The sequence below is a fragment of the Diceros bicornis genome, chromosome 34, assembly GCF_020826845.1.
Source record: "Diceros bicornis minor isolate mBicDic1 chromosome 34, mDicBic1.mat.cur, whole genome shotgun sequence".
NCBI lineage: Eukaryota > Metazoa > Chordata > Mammalia > Perissodactyla > Rhinocerotidae > Diceros > Diceros bicornis.
Genome location: NC_080773.1, coordinates 18,191,861 through 18,214,305, shown reverse-complemented (window position 1 = coordinate 18,214,305; position 22,445 = coordinate 18,191,861). Strand labels below are relative to the sequence as shown.

Below are 22,445 nucleotides of genomic sequence, written 5' to 3'. Positions count from 1 at the left end.
GCCAAGTGCCTGGAAAGCAGCGAGGGGTTTGTGGAGGACCGCTAGTGCTCTCTGCCACCTCGTCTAAGAACCTTCACAAAGAGGACTTGAGTGACCATCACAGCTGTGCTTCCTGAGCACCTCCTGGGTGCCAAGTGCCAGTCCAGGAGCCTTGTACATATTGACTCCTAGAAGCTGTGCATCTAGGAACCTACAAAAATAGAACCTTAATTATAATTACAGCTGCCACTTTCCCAGTGCTTACAGAGTGCTGCATGTGATTTGCATGAGATCATCAGGTCCTTAGAATAACTCTGTGAGGTAGGGGCTGGGATCTGTTAATTCATTTGACAAGTAGCTTTTGAGGACCTGCTGGGTGCTAAGCATTGCGAAGACACCGGTGGATAAAATAAAATCCTGTCCTCCTGGAGCTTCCGTGGGGGCGGGAAGGGGCCGCTGGTGGGCACAGACAGTAAATGAGTAAGATGTAGCATATGCTGGATGGTGGTAAAGGCTGTGGACAGTTCTGGAAGGGGGTTGCAATTTGAAGTAGTGTGGTCCTCCCTAGGAGGTGACGGGGAACTAAGCAGAGACTTGAAGGAGGGAGCCCTGCACATGAGTGGGCGGGAGGAGGCAGGAGCCTGCTAGCGTGTCAGGAAGGCCAGAGTGGCTGGAGCAGAGGGAGGGAGGGATGAGGTCACAGGGGAGCATTTTGGCTCTCGTTCTGAGATGGGAAGTAGTAATTCACAGAAGTTTGGCACCGAAGCTCCTTTGAAAATAGAAGCCTAATTATAATGATAGTTATCATTTACTGGGTATTTACCGTGTGCCAAGCCCTATTCTGAGGCGCTTTATGTGTGGTAACTCATAGAAGCTTGGCAGCTAAGAATCTTCCAGAATAGAACCTGAATTACCGTAATGACCATCATTAAGTCAGCGCTCACAGTGGACCAGGCCCTGGGCTAAGCGTTTTATATGGACAGTCGCATCGGATCCTTATGAGGTAGGGACTGTTATTTACTCATTCGTTAAACAGTGATTTCTTGAGCACCTGCAGGCTACAGGCACTGTTCTGGGAGCTGGGAGCAGAGCGGTGAACACAATGAACTAAACTCCCTGCCTTTGTTGAGGTTGTATTATGATGGGGAAGACAGAGAGATATGTAATTAGATATGTAAGTCGAATGTATAAAATGTATAGAATGTCAGAAGGTAATAAGTGCTGTGGAGGAAAAGGGAAGGGGGTGGGGAGGCTTGTGTGTGTGTGAAGCAGTTACAAATAGGGTGGTCAGGAAGGCCTCACTGAGAAGGTGACATCAGAGCAGAGACCTAGAGGAGGGAGAGGAGTGAGCCATGTGGCTGTCTGTGGGAACAGCAAGTGCAAAGGCCCTGAGGTTGGAGCCTGCTTGGGATGTGTGTGGAGGAGCACACGTGGCCACAGGCTGTTGCTGAGGAAGGCGGGGGGAAGACTGGTGGAAGGGCCAGGTGCGTAGGCCATTATACTGACTTTGGCTTTTCCTCTGAGTCATTGTCATAATCCTTAGAGGCGCAGGGGCTATTATCGTGACCATTTTACAACTGCTACGACTGGGGCACAGAAAGGTTGAATTGTCTGCTAGAGGTCACACAGAAGCAGAGCCCGGGTTTGATTCCAGACAGGTTTGATTCCTGGATGCAGGGTGCACATTCTTAGCCACTGAGCCACCCACCAGAAGTAGCAGTCTGTGGTCCACAGCCACCGTCTGACTGGCAGGAGTGTATTTGGTCTCCACAGAGTTACTGAGGTGTTATAATCACATCGGTTACCAATATTTAAAAATGGGCAGATTTCACATAAAAATGGAAGTTTCTGCCTTCTCTTGAAAAATTGTGAGCTCTAGATTGCTGAACCCACAATCCCTTGGGGTGGTAGTTTGCTGAACAGGGACATCCTCTTAATGGGGCACTCCCTCCCGTATGCTAGTCCCCACCATCTGGTATCTGGACCCCTCACACCCTGCTCGCTTCACTGATTTATGGTACCTACATGGCCCCAAAGGGTATTTGCATTTTGATGCCTGTTACCATATCTTAGACTAGAGCATCTTTCAAAACCCACACTTCATCCTAGAAGCTCAGAATCTCAGAACCTGACATTTATCCACTCTGAACTGAGACTTGTATAACCACTATGGCTTAGCCTCACTGAATCTCAGAATCATCAAAGGAGAAATTCACAGCTCATTAAAACAACATGGATTTTGTTTTTTTTTTTTCCTTTCCCCAAAGCCCCAGTAGATAGTTGTATGTCATAGTTGCACATCCTTCTAGTTGCTGTATGTGGGATGTGGCCTCAGCATGGCCAGAGAAGTGGTGCGTCGGTGCGCGCCCGGATCCGAACCCAGGCCGCCAGTAGCGGAGTGGGCGCACCCAACCGCTAAGCCACGGGGCCTGCCCCACAAGATGGATTTTATTTCCCAGGGCAGCATGCCTGAGCCCTCTTCTGCCCTAAGACAGGGCTTTCTAAGCACAGATGTAGAGAATTATCCTTTCATCAGCAGAAATTCCTAAGGATCACGAGAGACTAGGAATCAAGAGACATGGTCTGCTGCCAGTGGGTTCGTTTAGTTCCTCAGGGCCCAGTCAGGCTATGGAAGCCAAGCTAGGAATCCCAAAGAGAGCGTTTAATACAGGGGATTGGTTACATGGGTGTTAGAAGGCTGAAAGCTGAAACGTGGGAAAGGGAGGTAACCGAGAAATCAGTGTCTGCAAGAAGCCCCCACCTCTAGGACTGGGATACAAAAAGAGTGGGATTACCAGAACCCAGTAGGAGCTTGGAGGGCAGGCCACGTGCGGCTGGAGCAGGGACCAGTGATGAGGTGCCACGCAGTTGGTGCTCAGACCTCAAGAGGGACACGCTGCCTTCTGAGAACAGTACTGGACCCCGAGCTGCTGCTGGAGGGGTGCCAGCCAGACCCCAAAGCAAGGGGAGTCCCTTCCCTGTCTTCCTACCTTCCTTCTGCCCATACCTGTCAGGGGCAGAACTTAAGGAAGCCTGCTCTCGAGGGAGTCTGGGAAGCATAGTTCACAGAGCAATGTGGAAGAGCTGGAGGCCGAGAGACACTACGTAAACTGCGCCCAGTCAAGAGTATTTTTTGAGCCTCCGTGGTAAGCGCTGTCCTAGGTGCTGGCAATGAAGCAGTGAGCTAGACAGGACACTTGCCCTCAGGAGCTTGGATTCCAGCATAAAGATATGGATAAGGACATAAATAAAAGTGTGATAATTCCAGGTGTTGAAGAGTGCTAGGAAGAAATTAAATCAGGGTAAGGGTTGGAGGTGCTTCTTTAGCCAAGCAGGTCGAGGAGAGCCTCTCGGAGGAGCTGGCACATGTTGAGACCTGAATAATGAAGAGGCAGCCTTGCGAAGTTCTGGGTAAGAGCACTACAGGCAGAGGGAACAGTGAGTACAAAGGCCCTAAGGCAGAAGCCAGCCTGGCATGTGTGGTGGGAGTGCAGTGAAGATAGAGCAGGGAGGGAGTTGAGATTGCTGAGTGGGCTGGGGCCTGGTCATTCTTGGGTATTGTGGGCTTGGGCACAGTCTGTGGGTGTTATTTATGGGATGTGGAGGCTTATAAATGAGGAGTGCCCTGTAGTAGAGACTGGAGGGGGCTGCAGTGGTAGCAGGGGCACAGTTAGGAGAGTGGGGCTGGGGTGAGGAGTAGTCGGGCTCAGGAATTTAGAAGTCGAGTGTGCAGTTTACTAAGACGATGGCAGTTGTGGAGGCAGGAGTCACGCTGACCCGTTTTAAGTTTCCCATTCGTCATCCAAGTGGTTGTATCTCATGTAGGTAAGTCTGGGGTTTGGGCTGAAGATAAAGATTTGGAACTTCCCAGTGATGCTATTTAAAGTCTTCAGAATCTGTGACATCTGGAGAGTGTAGAAAGAACAGGAAGCCAAGGGTGTACTTGGGCAGGCTGCTCTCTACCTGGGGAAAGAATGTGGGCTTAGATCCTTAGGTTTGGGTTTGGTGGAGCCACTGTGGCAGTGGTGTGAAACATCTGACTTAGAAACTTCTGGGCTTTCACCAGGAGCCAGAGGAAATGTTTGGCTTTAGTGAATTTGATAACTTGGAAAAAAGTGATGGCCAACCTCCTCCAAACCAGTTTCCCCATAAGTCACCCTAGCAAAGAGATCCAGGTTAGATCCCTTCCCCAAATCTTAGACACACACACCCCCCCCACTCCTGCTAGACTCCTGCTAGAGGTAGTATTTCCCAGGGCGGGAATCCTGCTTCCAGGCTGAGAGTAGGTTGTATGTCTATCAGTTAGACCAGGGGTCGGCAAACTTTTACTGTAAAGGGCCAGATGGTAACTATTTTAGGCTTTGTGGGCCATACGGTCTCTGTTGGAACTACTCAAGTCTGCTGTTCTATGTGAAAACAGCCATAGATAATACGTAAATGAACGAGCATGACAGTGTTCCAGAAAAACTATTTGCAAAACCAAGAAGCAGGATGGACATGGCTATAGTTTGCAGATGTCTTCCTTAGGCTATAAATTATGCTGCATGTGACAGAGACCCAAAATAATAGTGGCTTAAACAAGATAGAGGTTTATTTCTCACTTACAAGATAGTATGCAAGTGGATGTTCTAGGGCTGGTATAATGGCTCTGCTCCATGAAGTTGACCAGGGACCCAGGCTCCTGCTCTCTTATTGCTCTGCCATCCCATGTGTTGCTCTCATGGTCCAAGATGGCTGGATACCATGTCCACATTCCAGGCAGGAAGGTGGAGGAAAGGCATGTCCCTTTCTGAAGCTTGAGGACTCCCACTAGGAATTTAGCCAGAACTCAGTTACATGGCCACATCTAGCTGCAAGGGAATCTGGGAAATGTAGTCTTTGTAGCCACCATGTGCCTAGCTAAAAATTGGAAGACAGCTATCAGTTTCTGCCACATCCGTTTCACTTTTGGGCTTTAAAAACATCCCTCAATTCAAATAGAGTCTCTGATTATTGCATGCAGGACATTAACCACTCCAGGGGCAGGGCAGGTAATGCAGGGAGGTAAAACTGGCCTGGTTGGGCCTTTCAAGAGCTGAAAATAGGATCTTAACGGGAAATCTCCCACTGTTGGCCAAATACAACAGGAAACAGAAGGTATCTCTGTTTGATTCCAAACTAGTTTCCACACAGGGTCAGGCCAGCTCTGCCCGGAGCTCCCCCTCCCCGTGCCCTTCTTATGTTCTCTGGGAATTCATGTTCAAAAGCCAGTTCCTTGTTTAGACATTTTAATATAGACCTTTTCTGTTTTTAGATATTATTTCTGTCAGTTTATTGATGCCATCTCTCCTACACATATAAAAAATATTCCATGGCCAGAATGGTACATAAAGTTATTTAAATGGGCAATAAATCATCGGGGGTGGGGGGAAGGCAAAGCCATCCAATGCCATGGCCCCTCCTTGAGTGGGAAAGGCTGGCAGGGGTGGGAGGTGACAAGGACTCAAATTGCAACCCCACATGACTCAGAGTACAGCTCCCAACATTGCAGCCCCATCCCCAAGGGCCCAAGTTGCTCCACATCTGGGACCCATCAAGTGGCATTATAGGCCAGCAACACCTCACCTTTCCTGCCCCCATTCAGGCACAACTCCAGAACAATCTGCTCCTATAGCCCACGGCATCCATCTGGGAAGAATTAAAGATGATTACACAATCTGCAGCTAGCTGTGATTTCAAACTATTTAATTGAGAATGAGGGAGATACAAATAACAATTTTCCCTCTCTTGCTCATTTTTTTTTAAACAAAAGATCTCACTGTTGTCTGATTTCACCATTTCCCTGAAAGCCTGTGTCCTCCAAAGACTGAAGCTCTAATTAAGCATCTTCTGGGGTCCTCTTTATCAGGAGCCCTTTGCCTTTCCAGGGAGGGGAGCAAATCCCTCCAAGGCCCCCATCCCATATCAGAGGAGGGTCCTACCAGCCACAGAGCCCCCATTGCCCTGGGGAGGGCTTAAGCTGCACTCAGAGCTCCCCTCGGGCATGCCGGATGTAGTGTTGATGCAGCCCAGCTTCCTGGGCAAAGTCCTGACCACACTCAGTGCAGGCGAAGGGGCCAGGAGGGGTGCGGGCCTCGTGCGCCTGGCGGTGCCGCCTCAGAGAAGCAGCCAGCCCAAAGGTCTTGCCACAGTCAGGACAGGCGAAGGTGGGCTGGGCAGTGGTGGGTGCAGCCGGCAGCGGGGGCCTGGTGGCTGGACCGTGGCTGCGCTGGTGGGCGATCAGGGCCTTGGAGGAGGGGAAGGAACGGGCACAGGTGAAGCAGATGAAGAGGGCCCCCTGCAGCTTCTGGGCCACGAAGTCCGCTGGGTGCTCCCGCTTCATGTGACGCTCCTGGAACTTGGAATCGGCGAAGGTGATGAGGCAGCGGGTGCACTGTGGGACCCCCAGGTGGCCTGAGGGACGTGGGGAGAAGTCGGGGGAGGCCAGCAGGAGTCTCCGGGAACCTCTCCCAAGCCCCAGAATCATGCCAACAATTAACATTCAGTGCTTACTATGTGCCAGGTTCTATGCCAGGGCTGGACAGCAAGCAGTACAGGCAAACTCTTATTGGACCTGTTATGGGTGAGCAGACTGAGGCTCAGAAAGGTTAGGCAACTTGCCCACAGTCATGAGGCTAGGAAATGAAAATGGTGGAGTCAAGACTGGAACCCAGGGAGTCTGCCCTTCCAGCCAGACTCCTCTGGGGCCAGACTGCCTGGAACCGAGTCCCAGCTCTGCCACTTCCTAGGCAAGTACAACAGGTTCCTCATCTGGCAAATGGGGTGATAACCCTCTCAGTATCTGCCTCATAGGGTTGTTGGAAGGAGTACATGAACTTTTATTTAATATAAAGTGCTTAGAACTTAGAACAGTGCTACACAGTGGTCTGCAAGTATTACTATTGAGAAAGAGAAAAGCAGCCCGACAGCTGGGAGCTGGCCTTGGTGGTCTCCTGTTGAACATAAACGGTGTCACAGAACGTCGTCAGACAAGGCCATGCTGTGGCTAAGACGCATCAAGACAACAGGACCACACCATAATAGCGTCTGAACGCAGACACAACTGTGAATGTTGTCCAAACCACAGAAATGACCAGACGCCCCCATCCTGGCTCACACGAGTGCCTGTGCTGCTGCTGCTGCAGTCAGCTTGCGCCTCTCTTTGTTCCACCCTCCTTCTAGGTGAGAGTTATTAAGATGGCCAGCCATACAATTGCCCCTGCTTCCTGGCAGCATCCAGTCCAGAGCAAACCCCTCTTCCTTGAGCCCCCCCCATATCACCTATCACAAGCCCAAATCCTATCATAAGTTCTTCCTAACGCTCTACTACTGAGGTGCCCCACAGTGCCCCCATGGTGTGTGTGCACTTCCTCAGTACAGTGAGCAATAAACCCAACTTGTGCAACTGCAGCTGTGTTCTGGTGGTCTCTGGCTGGAGGGCGTTGATACTGCCTCCAATTGTTACGGATACTTCTCTGTGCCACAGTTCCCTCTTCTGCAAGTGATAGTAACCAATTTTACAGGGTCTGTTAGGAGGACTGAATGGGATAACGAATGTTAAGCGCTTAGAATGCGCCTAGCACATCATAAGAATTCAGAAGAAGCTGTTGCTATTATTATATGTCATACTGGCTACCTTCATTAATATCAAGCTTTCCCCTTTTTTGTCACTAATCCCCATAACAGCCCTGTGAGGTGAGCAGTGGCAACCCCTTTTGACTGATAGGGAAACTGAGGCCCAAGTCACAATGGAAGTCTGGGGCAGAGTTGGGACTGGAACCTTAGGGCTCCTCTCACAGTCTCTGCCCTCTCCCAGCTGCATCTCCCACCCGAAGCCTCTTGATGCCACTCTGTCTCTCTGAAATGCATCCCACTCATGCTTATGTGGACAGAGCAGGGTGGGGACATCTGAGCGTAATGGGGGTGAAGGTGAGGAGTGGCACTTCCTGGTAGGGCAGGACCCCAACAGGCAAGTCCCTGCAGCACCTTGGACACTAAAATGCTATAGAAATTCTCTTAGCATCAGCTCCTGCACCCCACCCTCCTCTGGCCAGCAGTACTCACAGATGTCGCCTCTTGGACTGCTGGGACTCCTTTCCCTGGACGAATCCTGCTGCTCCATGATCTCTTTGGGGTGCGGGTCCTCCATGGTGGCTGGGACCCCTCTGGTCAAGAGAGGAGCACGGATGATAGAATAGTAAATCAAGTGAAGTCGCTCATCTCTCGCCAGCCTTAGAGGGCCCGCTAATCCTATGACCTTTGACATAGAGGCTCTCCTTGCCAGCCTTGGACCCCCACCAGATACCATCTCCTTGAACTCTAACCTGATGGAGCTCTCCCTAGAGAAGCTTCAACCCTCCCAAACCATTTGACTCCCCGGGGTTTGTGACTCCCCTTAGAGCCTTCTCACCTGTGTGAGACCTATGACCTTCTACATCAAACTAACTCCTGAACTCAGCGCAGGACCCTTGATCTTTGACATCAGCCTCATTCCCGTTTCTCCCACGTGTCTTGAGGCAGGTAGTGGTACCCACGCTTTAGCTCGCCTCTTCCCAGGAGACATCCTTCTCTGACATCCTCTAACTCTTGTTCCACCCAGAGCCCCCGCCTCCCACGCGCTTTCAGCCTCCGTGTCCCGCTGCTCCCAGCACTGCCCTTGGCTCCCTCCTCCCGAGGCGGGTAGCCCAGGCCTCTGCTTTTTCTCCAGACAGCACAGGGCTGCCTTTCGTTGCGCCTGTCAGTCGCTCGTCACAGCGCCGCCACCCGGAGGGGAGCAGGACAGGGCCCACCGAGTCTCCAAGTCCCGGTGGTTTCCACGCCCTTTCGCCTGTTGAGCCTCTCGAAACCGAGATCCTGGACTGCCATCCGGCAATGATGCAGTCGCGCCAACCGGCCCTCAAAATAACGGGTGGGGTCCTTCTCCGCACTGGGATGCGTTATGATGACGTTGCAAGCCACCGGTGCCGTGAGGACCTAAGCTCATTGCGCAGGTGTGGCTGGGCGCTCCTGGCGCGCAGGCGCTGTGCCTCCCTCATTGTTTTAGGCCCTGCGGCAGCCGGAGCTGGGGAGCGAACGCACTTTGGCCGTTCTGCGCAGGCGCTGCGGCTGTGCTCCGAGATCACGCTTCCAAGACACACCCCCTCCTAAAAGGAGTGACGTCAGGTTAGAGTCCCCGGGACGTGTCTGGACATCCCCAAATCCCCGCGCTCTAGGCTCTTCGGCCTCCGTCCGCCGGACTCCAGGGGCGGGGGTGCTCAGCGGCTGACCAGCCTCCATCAGCTGCGCTCTCCCTTGTGCCGGCCGTTGGCTCGGTTAGTGATTCGGAAGGGGGTGGGGGGGAACATCTGTACCCTTGAGAGAGGAGAGGGCTGGAGGCCGAATTTCTGAGTTTTCGAAGCAGAGAGAGAAACATATCTAGAAGGAGAGCGGAAAGGACGCCTGGGTCCCTGGGGAATAGGGTCTGGGCGCCGGATTCCCAGGTCCCTGGGAGTGACACCCGAGAATGGAAGAAGGGAACAGGGTGGAGGACTGACGTCTGACGCCAGACTGGGGCGGCTAGAAAAGACAAAGGCTGGGGGCTCCCTGACCCCCGTCTTCCCCACCCCTTGCTTTCCAGCTATGCCTCCGCCGCGGGGTGACGTGACCGCCTTGTTCCTGGGGCCGCCGGGCTCGGGAAAGTCTGCGCTGATCGCAGCGCTGTGCGACAAAGCTGTGGAGATGGTAGAAATCCCCGACGGACGGCCGGACTCCGGGATCCCCAGCCTGCGAGCTGCGGGCCCAGGCCTCTTCCTGGGCGAGCTGAGCTGCCCACCCGCAGCGCCGGGACCCTGGGCGGCCGAGGCCAACGTGCTGGTACTGGTGCTGCCAGGCCCCGAGGGGAACGGGGAGCCCTTGGCCCCTGCGCTGGCGGAGGCAGCGCGGGCCGCCCTGGCCCGAGGGACCCCGCTGCTGGCTGTGCGGAACCTCCGTCCTGGGGATTCACGGAATGAAGGCCAGGCCCGGGATCAGACAGCGGCCCTGCTGGACAGCGCGGGGTTGGGGGCCGCGGCTCTCTTCGTGCTGCCGGCGGACTGCGGCAGCAGAGACGGCTGCGAGGAGCTGGAGCGCCTGCGCGCGGCGCTGCGGAGCCAGGCGGAGGCGCTGCAGAGGTGAGCGCAGATTTTCTGGGTGGGTTGGGGAGGCCTGGTCCTTTAGTACAGACCTCACACCGATAAGGGACTCTTTGAGGTCCGCGAGACCCCCTACCCCAGCGACTTTGGGGCCAGCCTTAACCAGATACCTGCTGCAGGTCCTGCTCCCTCATCCAGGTCCTGCTTGACTGTTCTCTCACGTCTAGGCCCACCCCCAGCCAAGGGTCAGCTGGAAGTCCCGATCTGTCATCCAGTTCCTGCCTCAGGCGAGGTCACAAGCCCCGCTCCCTAGCAGGAATTCTAGGAGAGGCTGGGACCTATTGTGCAAATACTGCCCCAGGCGAAAGCTTGAAGAAAGGCTCAGTCTCATCACACAAGCTTTTGATCCCGGCGAAAATTTTACCCCAAGACTCTTAAGTCTTCTCCGCCCTTCCCACCAGCAGCTTGGTTCTCAAGCGACCCCACCCTCAATGAGCTTTGTTATTTCCAGGTGCCCTCCCCCACTTCCTTTCTCTAATCCCATCTGGTTTCGGTGCCCACTTGCTGCCCACCTCCTGAATTCTCTCCCCCAACCCCGAGCCGCCTCATTTTATAGATGTCAAAAATGAGGCTCAGAGAGGGGCAGCCTCTCCTCCAGGCCCACTGCTCGTCTTTATTCCTTAGCCATCCCCCGTGGTAAGAACTAGCAGATGAGCCTTCTCCCCTCACTGGTCCCTACTCCCCTCCTCACGCCTAGTCTAGGAAAGAGCGCCCATGGTGACCTTGCCCATGTCAAATAGTGCTCGACTTTCTTTTACTCCACAATACAGTCTCGATTCTGCCTTTGCTCCAAGCCCCAACCTCTGTGAGTTTTGCCCCACCCAGCACGCCTTTACTTAACCCTGCAGGTCCCTCGGAAAAGCCGGGTCCCAAAGGCTGTATCCGGGAGAAGACTTAGTGGGGTTCCCATTTTAAGCTCTGTTGGAAGCTCAATCAGCCCGCCCCATCCCTGCTTTAAGTCCTGGTTTCTGTTTGCTGTGCCATCAGTCTGGCTTCCCACTCCAGCTCCCCCCTCAGATTATTCGGAAAGCCCCGCCCTTGTCCTCATAACCCAGTCCTGTCCTCCTAGCCCAGCTCTCCACCGTTTAGCCCCTCTTCTGCCCATGACCCCATCCCTCCCTGTCCCCACAGGTTCCTGCCACCGGCTCAGGATGGCTTCGAGGTACTGGGCGCAGCAGAGCTGGAGGCTGTGCGTGAGGCCTTCGAGACCGGTGGCCTGGAGGCGGTGCTGTCGTGGGTTCGCGCGGGCCTGGAGCGGCTGGGCAGCGCACGGCTGGACCTGGCCGTGGCCGGCACGGCTGACGTGGGCCTCGTGCTGAACATGCTACTCGGGTTGGATGCTGGTGACCCAGGTGCGGTGCCTGCTTCGGCGCCCGCGGGGACCACGCCTTACCCGGCCCCAGAGCGCCCCAATGTGGTGTTCTGGACCGTGCCTCTGGGCTCCGCGGGCACTGCGGCCGCCCCCCACCCAACCCACTACGACGCCCTCATCCTTGTCACCCCTGAGGCCCCCACTGAGAAAGACTGGGCTCAGGTCCGGCCCTTGGTGCTACCAGATGCGCCGCTAGTCTGCGTGCGAACAGATGGTAAGGGCGAAGATCCAGAGTCTCTGGAAGAGGAAGAAAAAGTAGAGAAGCCCAGTTGCGAGAGCTTAGAGAACGCAGGCGGAGAGGGGTTGGAGAATGCAACTAGTGAGGGAAGGGAGAAACATGGCACTGGATCGCAGAAAGCAGGCCATGGGGAAGGTTTAGAGAAAGGAGGCCATGAGAGTTTGCAGCAGGTTGGCGTCGTCGCGAAGAAATCGGGCAGCGGGGACTCAGAGCGGGCGGCCTCATTGAGCCCGGAGGACGAGACGTGGGAGGTGCTCGAGGAAGCGCCGCCGTCCGTGTTCCCCCTGCGGCCGGGCGGACTCCCCGGGCTCTGCGAGTGGCTGCGGCGCGCGCTCCCCCCGGCGCAGGCGGGGGCGCTGCTCCTGGCGCTGCCGCCCGCGTCTCCTCGCGCGGCCCGAACGAAGGCAGCGGCGCTGCGGGCCGGGGCGTGGCGGCCGGCTCTGCTGGCTAGCCTGGCGGCGGCGGCGGCCCCAATACCAGGGCTGGGCTGGGCGTGCGACGTGGCGCTGCTGCGGGGTCAGCTGGCGGAGTGGCGGCGGGCGCTGGGGCTCGAACCGGCGGCGCTGGCACGACGCGAGCGCGCGCTGGGCCTGGCGCCTGGGGAGCTGGCAGCGCGGACGCGCTTCCCCGGCCCGGTGACGCGCGCCGAAGTGGAGGCGAGGCTGGGCGCCTGGGCGGGCGAGGGCACCGCCGGGGGCGCGGCGCTGGGTGCGCTCTCCTTCCTGTGGCCTGCGGGCGGCGCGGCGGCCACCGGCGGCCTGGGCTACCGCGCGGCGCACGGCGTCCTGCTGCAGGCGCTCGACGAGATGCTGGCCGACGCCGAGGCGGTGCTGGCACCCCACGCGCCCGCGCAGTGAGGGCTGGGGCGAAGGCGGGGCTCCCGGGGTGCCCGGCCTCCCGGCTGCTTGGCTCCCCCAGGGCCCGGGGGGCTCCAAGTCCCCGTTACAAGGAAGGGGTTTGGGGGTCCAGACTCTGGCATGGGGTGTCTGGGCCTCGGAGATAACAGCGGGGGGGGGACGGGCGGGCTGCCATTCAGTATCCTGGGTGTTCGAGGGGGAAGAGGGCTCTGGCTACTGGTTGGAATGTGTGACTTCTAGTTACCCGGATTCCTGGGTCCTGAAGGGAAATAGAGTCTGGGGGACAGGACTCCTGATTTCTCTGGGGACCACGGATCATGACACCAATACTTGTGTTCTGAAAGGAGTTGAGAGGTTGGACTCCTAGAAGGGGGTATATCTTGGTCTCCAAGGGAGTAGAAACTGGGGCTGTTGGGCATCTAGTCTTCCAGAGGGAGAGGGGATGGCAGCCCTGATTCCTGATGAGGGGCATCTCCATCATACTCCATCCACTGGGAATTCCAGTGTGGAGAAGGGGGGGTCTAGTACCCCAGGGGGCTGGAACCCTTGGACTTCTGAGCCACAAAGGGATATAGAGTCTAGGTTTCCTGGGGAATGGCCTGCACACAGCCTCCCAGCTCCTCAAGAGGCAGTGGGCTTTGAATCTTCATTGGGAGGAGGGGCAGTCTCTGGGGTCTCAGACTCTTGGCTCTCAGGAGGGCTGTGGACCTTGGTTCCTAACTCTTCCGTGGTGGGAGGGCTGCATCTAGAGGAGGAAGCAGGGGGCTGTGTGACAGAGCGGAGACCCTTTTGTCCCTCTTGGTCTAATATTTATTCCTTTTGGGGGCCTGGTGACCCAGACTCCTTTCCCAGCTGTTGTGGGGAGGATGGCCCCACAAAAATGAGGGGAGGAGGCAAGAGGGAGGTGGTAGGCTCTGGGGGTAGCCAGAGACCAGGAATGAGGTCTTCTGGTTATGGAAGGGCAGGAACCCACACCTCAGAGGTTTCTCCCACAAATCCCTAACAGATGTGGATCCTGGCAACTGCCCCTCTCTCTCTGTGAGTTTGGCCAAGAAGGGATATGACTGCCCCCATTTTATAGGTGCTGGCAATTCCGAGGTTCTTTGGGGAGTCTTCCTCTCTTCCTCCCTCCTTTAGGGGTTTCTGTCTTTTTTTGGTCTTGGTTTCCTCTGTCTTTAAACCTTAACCCTTTCTGGCCTTGGTATTTTGTACACCTGCCTTTCTGGAAAAGCAGCTGTACTGCTGCACTAACCCAGGCGTGTCTGTTTGGCTACCTCAGGTATCCCCAAGAGGCCCTGCCTTGGAGTTGAAGGCACCCACAGAACAGTGGGGCAGTGTTCCAGAGCGTGTGAATGTACCATGAGTGAGGCAAAGACAGAAACCACAGTGCTTGGAATGTTCTAGGCTGCCAGCTACATGTAGAGGAGAAGCCACAGGTCACTGAATCCTTCAATGTCAAAAACAGAAAGGGGGGACCTGAGGGGCTATCCAGTAGAATCTCTTATGATAGATGCGGAGAGCAAAGCCCAGAGAGGGCAGGCTCTAGGCCCAGCAGCACATAGCAAGGCCCTATGTGGTCTGGCCCCTGCCTGTTCACATGCTCTGCCCTACCTTATCCCCCAACCAGCTTGACAAATCTTCCTACTGATGCTTGAGTGGGCCACCTTGGGTCCTACCTCAGGGCCTTTGCACTTGCTGTTCTTTCTCCCTAGAATGCCTGGCTGTCTTATCAGTCACGTCTCACCCTAACTGCCCCTCAGAGAGGCCTTCCCTGACTGCTCTAACTGAAGTAGCTCACACACCCCCATTATTCATCTCGGCCTGTTAATTTTCCTTGTAGCAGTTATTACAATAGAAAATCACTTTATTTATTTATTTATTTACCTGTTTATTGGCTATTATTCCCTTGCCTGTGTTGTTCTCTTCTGTACCCCCAACACCTAGAATAGTGCTTGCCATATAGCAGGTGCTTAGTAAATATTTTAATTCATTCATCAGTGGCAGAACCAGGGCTGGAATTTAGAGTGCCGGCCTCTTGTCACAAGACAGGGAAAAGGAGCAAGATGGGGGGAGAAACAAGCATCTAATGGGAGAGAGAGCCCTTGTCTGAGGTCAGGAGACCTGGGAAGCAAGCGCGGCTTTGCCACTGTCACTCTGGGTGACTTGGACCAGTGCCTTATTTTCCCATCTGTGAAATGAAAGGGCTGGACAAGAACCATACGTAGGTATGGTTCTAGACCCTGTTTCCTCTGACGGCTGGGGACAAGGGTAACCGATCTGAGGGGCAGATACTCGAGGGATGGTAACCCCATCTCCAGCTTGAGCGTTCAGGCCTCTCCATCAAGTGTGCCAGCCATGTGGAAGAGAGGGAGAGCCACCAGGCAGCGCTGTCCAGTACAAATAGAATGTGAGCCACGTATGTAATTTTAAATTTTCTTGTAGCCACATTAAATTTTCATGTAGGCACATTTAAAAAGTAAAAGGAGGGGCCGGCCCCGTGGTGTAGCAGTTAAGTGCACACACTCTGCTGCTGGCGGTCTGGGTTTGGATCCCGGGCGCGTACGGATGCACCGCTTGTCAGGCCACGCTGTGGCGTCGTCCCATATAAAGTGGAGGAAGATGGGCACGGATGTCAGCCCAGGGCCAGTCTTCCTCAGCAAAAAGAGGAGGATCGGCATCGGATGTTAGCTCAGGGCTGATCTTCCTCGCAAAAAAAGGAAAAGTAAAAAAAAAGTAAAAGGAAACAGGTGAAACTAATTATCATGTTTTACTTAACCCAATATACCCAAAATATTATCATTTCAACATGTAATCAATATAGAAAAGTATTAATGAGATATTTTACATTCTTTTATGCTAAGTCTTTGAAATCTCGTGTGTATTTTACACAATTCAGGTGATAACTTTTCATCAGAAATACCTGACCTCTATTTAGATTTCATAAAACTCATATTTGGAGAAGTAGATTCATATACCCAAGTTGTCCCAATTATATTGAATAGTTTTCCAATAATGGAGATGAGTGTCAATTTTTAAGTTAATTAAAAGTAAGCAAAATTTAAAATTCGGTTTCTCAGTTGCACTGGCCACATTTCAAGTGCTCAGTAGCCACAGGTGGTGAGTGGCTACGGCACTGGACAGCACAGACCTGGAACATTTCCGCTATCACAGGAAGTTCTATTAGCACAGCTCAAGGGTCAGACAGTCCTTCTCCTGACTTTGGGGGTGACCTTGGGCGAGTCACTCAGCAGATGGCATCTACCTCACAGGGTTATTGTGAGAAATCGGTGTATGTACGTATGTACATGCATTCTCTGTCATGCATGTCAACATACCACAGCCCCTCCTGAGAAGACTGGGAGCTCAAAGGTTAGTCTCCTTGCCCCTGCCCACGTGCCCTCAGGCTCCAGCAGCACCCAGATGAGTCTAGTCTGGGCACCTTCTGTCTCAGCCCCATGCCTTTGCTCACAGAGTGCCCTCCTCTTTTTCTACTGCTTTGACACCATCTCTGATTTGGTTCTGTGTGACTTCTCTGCCCTGTGCTTCCTGCTCCAAATCCCCTCTGTCCTCACGCCAATGGCAATCATGCCAGAGCTCATATCAGAGAAAGCAAGACCCACTTTTGTTTGCATGCATCTGTCCACTGGAGTGTGCTGATTATGTGTATATAGTTATATATTGGCACTCTTGGGTGTCTACTTTTTGGGGTGGTTGCCTTTTAAATCATGACTTGCAATGGGATTGAATTTTAGGCTTTGTGGAAGCATAAGGTTGCTAGTGAGGCATCTGTCTCTGGGAGCATCCAAGCAGAAAAGACTAAGACTCCCTTGTGGACTGATCGCTGGCTGCCATCAGGGTGTGTCTACGTGGCATCTCCAGGCTGGAAGACCCTCGAAGGCAAGAATTCAAGGAAATGTATGATGACTCTTAGTGTTGCCATTGCCAGAAGCAGAATAGACACCAAAAACTCGAGTATGAGACAGTCTCATCACCTGAGCTGAGTTTTGTACATTTTTGGATAATGATGGAGGGACTTGTGTCCACTGGGGTGGGGAACCATGCAGGGTGAATGAATCAAGGGTGTGGTTGGTCTGTAGTGCTTTTTGGAGGAGTGAATAAAAATAAGTAGAAATCCCTTTGTTTGTCTGTTCTTTGGGGATTTGAAAGGGAAAAAAAGATACTTGGGATTTTGACTGGAGCTGGAAGCCTGGACCCCTGGATCTGAGGGAGGAGGGGCTGGGGTCCTGGACCCCTGGATCTGAGGGAGGAGGGGCTGGGGGCCTGCACTCCTGGGTCTGAGGGGAGAGGGGGCTGGGTTTTGGAACCCTGGGTCTGAGGGAGGAGGAGCTGGGGGCCTGCACTCCTGGGTCTGGGGGGCGAGGGGGCTGGGCGTTGGACTACTGGGTCTGAGGGAGGAGGGGGCCAAGGGTGGGGACTCCTCGGTCCTGGGAGAGGAGGGACTGTGGGGGTCTGTATAGGAAAGACTCCTCTGGGCTGGAATTGACGGACTTGGATCTGAGTTTTGCCACCCTGGGAGGGGAGTGGACCTGGGACTGTTCAGACCTGGGGACTTGTGATGGTAAAGCATCTTAGCTCTGGAACCAGCCTGGCCCATTGATGCCACCAATTTGTTCAGCTTCTCTGTAGCCATGAACTTGGATAGTCCCTTATCCTGACTCCGCACTTGGCCGTGTGATTTGCTTGGCCAGCGGGACAAGAGCAAACAGGACGCAAGCAGAGGCTTGAAAAGTGCTCATGCCTTGGGGCTCCCTCTCTTGCTGCCCTCAGGACCCCTGCCACCACCGCCACATCAACAAATCCAGGCTGACCTGCTGGGTGATAAGAGATGTGGCCCAGTCAGCCTTGACACTCCAGCCCACAGGCAGCCAACCCACTGAAACAGAGCTGCCTAGGTGACAGGCAGCTGAACCCAGCAGAGACCTGCAGAGGAACCACCTAGCTGATCCCAGACCACATTGGCAACCAGTAGAATCATGAGCTAAATTAAAGGTGATTGTTCTAAGCCACTACATTGTGGAGTGGTTTGTTATGTAACAAAAGATAACTAAGACAGGCTTGTTCCCTTTCTCTGTGATGTGGTCTCTTTCCCCCTCAACATGACTCAATCAATACAACCTTAAGCTCTACCACTTTTTTGCTGTGCAACCTCCAATGTGACATCCCTCCTCTGAGCCTCCAATTCTTCTCTTGAAAGCAGGGATGAGAATAATAATAGTGCATATCACATGGAGTTGTGACGATAAAATGAAAAGCAGCCCCTAAGAGGCCACAATGGCCATTGGTGCTGTTTATGAAACATGTCCATGTCCCAGGGCAGGATTGCACTTCTTGGTCCCCGTGTGGTTTGGTGGGACCACGTGAATAGTCCCGTCCAATGAGTTGTGTCAAGTCACTTCTGGGATTCATTTAATCACCCATATGAGACTTTCCTGTGCACAAAAATTGGCCATGTTCAAGTATAGCCACTCTGTCTGTGATTATGATGAGCAGACGCCCTGTGGATGGTGCAACCATGTGGGGTGAGGGAAGAATCAACCTTTCATGCATGGGTACTTGTTCACAAATACTACCCCGCTCCTCCCACTGGACGGGGAGTACACTTGCCTGCTCCATTGGTGTTGGCTATGACCATATGAGTTACTTCACTCCATGGAATGTTAGCACACCAGATCTCAACAGGGGCCTTAAATACAGTTGGCTTCTGTGCTCCTGTGATCTCTCACAAGAAGAACGTTAGCCAGGTAGCCACTGATCCCAGAAGATTGTGGAACCCCATGGAGGAGAACTTGAATCCTCTTCCCAGACTGGAGCCAAACCATCCAATGCACAGCCAGAAGCAGAGCCACCCCAGCCACCCACAAACGCTTAGAAAGAAGAATGCTTGTTGTTACAAGTCTCAGTTTGGGGATGGTTTGTTACACAGCATCACTGCAGCACTGGCTGACTAATGAAACTTTGTTGTTTTAAACCACTGAGATTAGGGACTTGTTACTGTAGCATAATCTAGTCTGTCCTGATTGGTGACAATATTTAGCACCAGCCAACTAATGGCCACCCAGTAAGTGGCAGCTATTATGATGATTACTATTTAGTCAGACATACTGTCTCTAGAACTGCACTAAGTGCCTTTTTGGTTTTCTTTCATTTGACTCTTACAGCAACACTCTGAGGTTATAACTATTAATATCCATATTTTGCAGACATGAAAACAGAGGCAAAAAGAGGGAGAGGTTATTAGTAGAGGTGATCCTGGACTCTGGAGTCTGACCCTCCCTAGCAGTTTGACCCAAAGCAAGTGACACCACAATCTGTGCCTCAGTTTGTTCATCTGTAAAATGGGGATAATAATGTCAACTACATAGAGTTGTGATTCTGAAATGAGGTACAGCATGGAAAACACTTAGCACAGGGGCCCAGCAGAGAGTAATCCCTTAATAAAAGGTAGGGTCTTCCCTCTGTTCCTTGCAAAGAGGGGGTTCCCAAGGGTTGGGAGCCCCGATGTCTACATCCCCTGCCTCCCCAGGATGCATCACATCACGAGGACTCAGGCTTGCTTTGTTAACCTTTTTAATTTATAGGCACATGGGGAGCTGCAGGCCGAGGACTAATGGAGACCACAAGCCACATGTTCCTCAGTTCTTCACTCAGCCCTGCCAGGGGGCCAGGGGGCAGGAAGGCAGTCAGCTCGGCGGAGGAAGTAGAGATAGGAGGCTGAGGGCACCTGGGCCCCAGCCTTGGCGTAGCAGGCACTCTCTGTAGCACAGCCCCGGGTAGCAAATTTGGCGTTGATTATACCTGGGAGGGGGGTTCAGGCTGGAGTCAGGGCTTCCATCCCCTCCTTCCTATGACCCAGGAGTCTTGGCCCCTGCCACTTTCTCACCCAGTCCCCGCGAGCCACCATCTTCCCTAGAACTTGCAAGTATGGGCCTCCAGTTCTGGGGGCCCTGTAACCTCCTCCAGAGAGCCAGGTGCCTCTCACCAGCCTGCACGTTGCCAGCAAAGTAGACGCAGTGGGTTTCCTGGCCAACACAGCGCGCTGCCTGGGTCCCCGGGCATGTCTCCTGGAAGGGTACAAGGCAGGCAGGGCAGTGGAGGCCGTTCTCAGTACGATTGTTCTGGGGAGCTGGGGATGAGGGTGGAGTGTAAGGTGCATAGGGTCGTTTAGACCCTTCCCCAACCTCACAACAGCCTGGGGAACACCGGATGCTAACGGACACTGCATTTTACAGGTGAGGAAACTGAGGCTCAGAGCAAGATGCTTGCCCAATGTTACAGCGCCGGTCAGTGGCAGGTCAGAGCACACACAGTGGGCTCTTGGGGCTGGCTGGAAGGGACTCCCCATGCGGGGCTGAGCTGGCACTTACGGGGCACGGAGCCTTGGTTGCAGCCGTCGCTCTGGCAGCAGTACGTGGTGGACACCATGTAGTCCTGGGAGCCCGTGGTGGTGGAGACGAAACCCGAGTAGCAGTCACTGAACTTCATGCAGCCCTTGTAGGTGTTCACTGAGTGGCGGCCCTCTGCGGGATGGGGGACCGGAGGGAAGGGCTCGGGTGGCGCTGGCCGATCCCACCCTGGCGTCAACCCCGACCTCGGGGTCTCTCCCAACCATACACCTCCCCCACCTGTGACTCTCTAGGGTGGTCTCCTCCAGCCGACGAAAGCCATGCTCCCTCATCTCCCTGGAGTACAGACTGGAGCGGATTATTCGGTACTTCCCTCACCCCCCTCCTCCCCTGGCCATTGCCTGCCGCCCAAAATGGTCAACATGATCACACTCCTCCCAACCCATCCCAGCCTCTTCCTTCTCTTCTAGCCCCCTGCCCATCTCTTGCCTATTAGATTCTTCCCCTCTCACTATCTCTCTGTTCCCCCGTGTCCTTTCCTCACCCCTCCTACCTAAGAAAGTCTCCATATCTGCCCTCCCATCTTCTTTTGAGTTCTGACAACAATGGTTTCTGTCGTCCCATTGAATTCACTTCCCTCCGTCTGCCTCGAGATAGCCTTCTCTCTTCCCTGCCCACCCACCACGGGACCCGCGATGGTCCTCCCCCCCCACTTCGCGCGGTGGTATCTTCCACCCTGAGGGCACACCCCTCCCCGGGGTCTGGCGCCCCGCGTGCCTACTCGTGCTGGACTCCCCCACGACGATCACGCATGCGTCCTTGCCGGCCTCGCAAGTCTTCGTCTTGCCGCTGCACGTGGGTCCGGAGGCCCTGCACATCTCACAGCTTAGCGGGCACCCTGCAGTGTAGAGGGTGGGGCTGTAGACATGGGTGGTGTGGTGCGGACCACGACATCGACTTCAGAGTCCAGAGGGCGATGGGGGCAGGGGGGCCGGACTTTTGGGTCCTGAGGGACAGGTGTCTCCCTCATTCTTAATGGGCGGGGCATTGAGTGCTGTCCAGGGGACTGTCCGCAGCTCTGACAGGGACGTGGTGGTGATGGCAGCAAAGCTGCTTCCAGGGGCGGGAAGCGACTCCACCAGGGAGCCTGTTTAATTACAAGGCTGGGGAGTTTGGACGCTAGGGTCCTCTGAGAAAGCTCGGGCATAGGGAAGGGTCCTGGCGAAGTTCCCGTGGACTTCTGTGCAGCTTGAGGTCCAGCTGGTTCTTGGACGTGGGACCCTCCTCCTTGTAGGTCCCGCGAGAAGTTCTTGCAGACAGTAGGAGCTCAGGCAGGGGCACCTGAGGTTGGGGTCTGCATCCCAGGTCAAGAAGGGAGAGCGAGGACCAGGGGGGCTGAGGGCGTGGACTCGGCGGTGGTCCTGAGAGAGGAGGCAACTGGGGGCCCACACAGCTGGCTCCTGGGGAAGGTGGGGCTTGCTTGAATTCCTGCATCTAAGGGAGGAGGGGCCGGGGGCCTGAACTCCCTAGAGTCCAGGGAGAAAGGAAATCTCTTCCCCTCTCTCCATCTTTTTTTTTTTTTAATATTTCTCTTTCTAGTCATGCTCTCATGAGATTTTCTAGAATTCAAATGTCTTATTTCAAGACGCTGCCTGGGGAACAGAGGATTCGGAGCCCACCCAGTGCCCTCCTTTCTCAGGGATCCAATTACATAAGGTTTTGAGCCATTCCTCTCCTGGGGCCCCAGGCTCTCTCTTCCTTGAGCCTCTGCCTTCGCCATGAATCTGAATTCCCACGACACCTCCTCTTTCCCCTCGAGGACCTTGCTGAATGTTCTCTCATAGTCCTCTCTCTCCTGAGGTCCTAGGAGTCCAGGCCCCTAGTCACTTACCGAGACCCAGCAGCGTGCAGAGCAGCGCGGAGGCCAGCAGGAGGGTGGAGGGACTCATGGTGTGTGAACCTGCAGTCCTGGTCCCCAGCCCTTATAGGAAGCTGAGGAGGGGCGGGTCTGGACCCACCTTCACCCTGGGGTGATAAACAGCTGAGATAAGATCTCAGGGCAGGCCTCTGCGACTCTGGGTTGGGGCAGTGGAACCAGAATCTGAAAGGGACAGAGGCATCTTGTGCCCAGCCCCTCCTCCATGGGGACCCCAGGAGTCTGGGCTTCCAGCCCCCTCTTCCATCAAGGACCCAGAAGGTCACTTTCCAGTTTTCTCACATTCCCACCGCCCCCCCCCCCGCCTTTTTCCTGGCCTGAAGCTCAAGGTCAGAGTTAGGTCACTTGATTTCTTGTAAGTGTAGAGCAGCTGCAAGCACTGACATCCCGTCCCTCCTCTCTCTTCCCAAGAAGGCGCCCAGCGTGGGTGGGGCCCTCCCTGGGAGCGCCCAGCATGTCCAGGCTCGTTCCACGGGGGCCCGGAGCCTTGTCTCCCTTTCCTTCTCCGAGAT

The 22,445-nt window shown here is 54.4% G+C and overlaps 3 protein-coding genes across 10 annotated transcripts; 1 reads left to right on the top strand and 2 right to left on the bottom strand.

Moving 5' to 3' along the window:
* Nucleotides 1-4,202: 4,202 nt before the first annotated feature.
* ZNF576 (zinc finger protein 576) lies at nucleotides 4,203-8,906 on the bottom strand. 6 transcript variants are annotated; one of them, XM_058529488.1, is made up of 3 exons: nucleotides 8,652-8,901; nucleotides 8,062-8,162; nucleotides 4,206-6,411 (listed from the first exon to the last, which is right to left on the bottom strand). In XM_058529488.1, exons 2-3 carry the CDS (start codon nucleotides 8,144-8,146, stop codon nucleotides 5,984-5,986), a joined length of 513 nt encoding a protein of 170 aa, XP_058385471.1. In that variant the 5' UTR covers nucleotides 8,147-8,162; nucleotides 8,652-8,901; the 3' UTR covers nucleotides 4,206-5,983. The 6 variants fall into 6 exon arrangements, 5 of the variants coding, with proteins under 5 accessions (XP_058385467.1, XP_058385469.1, XP_058385471.1 ...); XM_058529487.1 differs by having other exon boundaries at nucleotides 8,408-8,900; XM_058529483.1 differs by having other exon boundaries at nucleotides 8,532-8,899.
* Nucleotides 8,907-9,096: 190 nt separating this feature from the next.
* Nucleotides 9,097-12,774, top strand: IRGQ (immunity related GTPase Q). Of its 2 annotated transcripts, none has more exons than XM_058529481.1 (3): nucleotides 9,097-9,159; nucleotides 9,614-10,145; nucleotides 11,298-12,774. In XM_058529481.1, exons 2-3 carry the CDS (start codon nucleotides 9,616-9,618, stop codon nucleotides 12,631-12,633), a joined length of 1,866 nt encoding a protein of 621 aa, XP_058385464.1. In that variant the 5' UTR covers nucleotides 9,097-9,159; nucleotides 9,614-9,615; the 3' UTR covers nucleotides 12,634-12,774. The 2 variants fall into 2 exon arrangements, with proteins under 2 accessions (XP_058385464.1, XP_058385463.1); XM_058529480.1 differs by lacking the exon at nucleotides 9,097-9,159 and adding an exon at nucleotides 9,200-9,308.
* Nucleotides 12,775-18,909: 6,135 nt separating this feature from the next.
* PINLYP (phospholipase A2 inhibitor and LY6/PLAUR domain containing) lies at nucleotides 18,910-22,135 on the bottom strand. Of its 2 annotated transcripts, XM_058529476.1 has the most exons (5): nucleotides 21,889-22,130; nucleotides 20,779-20,895; nucleotides 20,019-20,171; nucleotides 19,634-19,777; nucleotides 19,175-19,449 (listed from the first exon to the last, which is right to left on the bottom strand). In XM_058529476.1, the coding sequence occupies exons 1-5, from the start codon at nucleotides 21,944-21,946 to the stop codon at nucleotides 19,295-19,297; spliced, it is 627 nt and encodes a 208-aa protein (XP_058385459.1). In that variant the 5' UTR covers nucleotides 21,947-22,130; the 3' UTR covers nucleotides 19,175-19,294. The 2 variants fall into 2 exon arrangements, with proteins under 2 accessions (XP_058385461.1, XP_058385459.1); XM_058529478.1 differs by lacking the exon at nucleotides 19,634-19,777 and having other exon boundaries at nucleotides 18,910-19,449; nucleotides 21,889-22,135.
* Nucleotides 22,136-22,445: the final 310 nt, after the last annotated feature.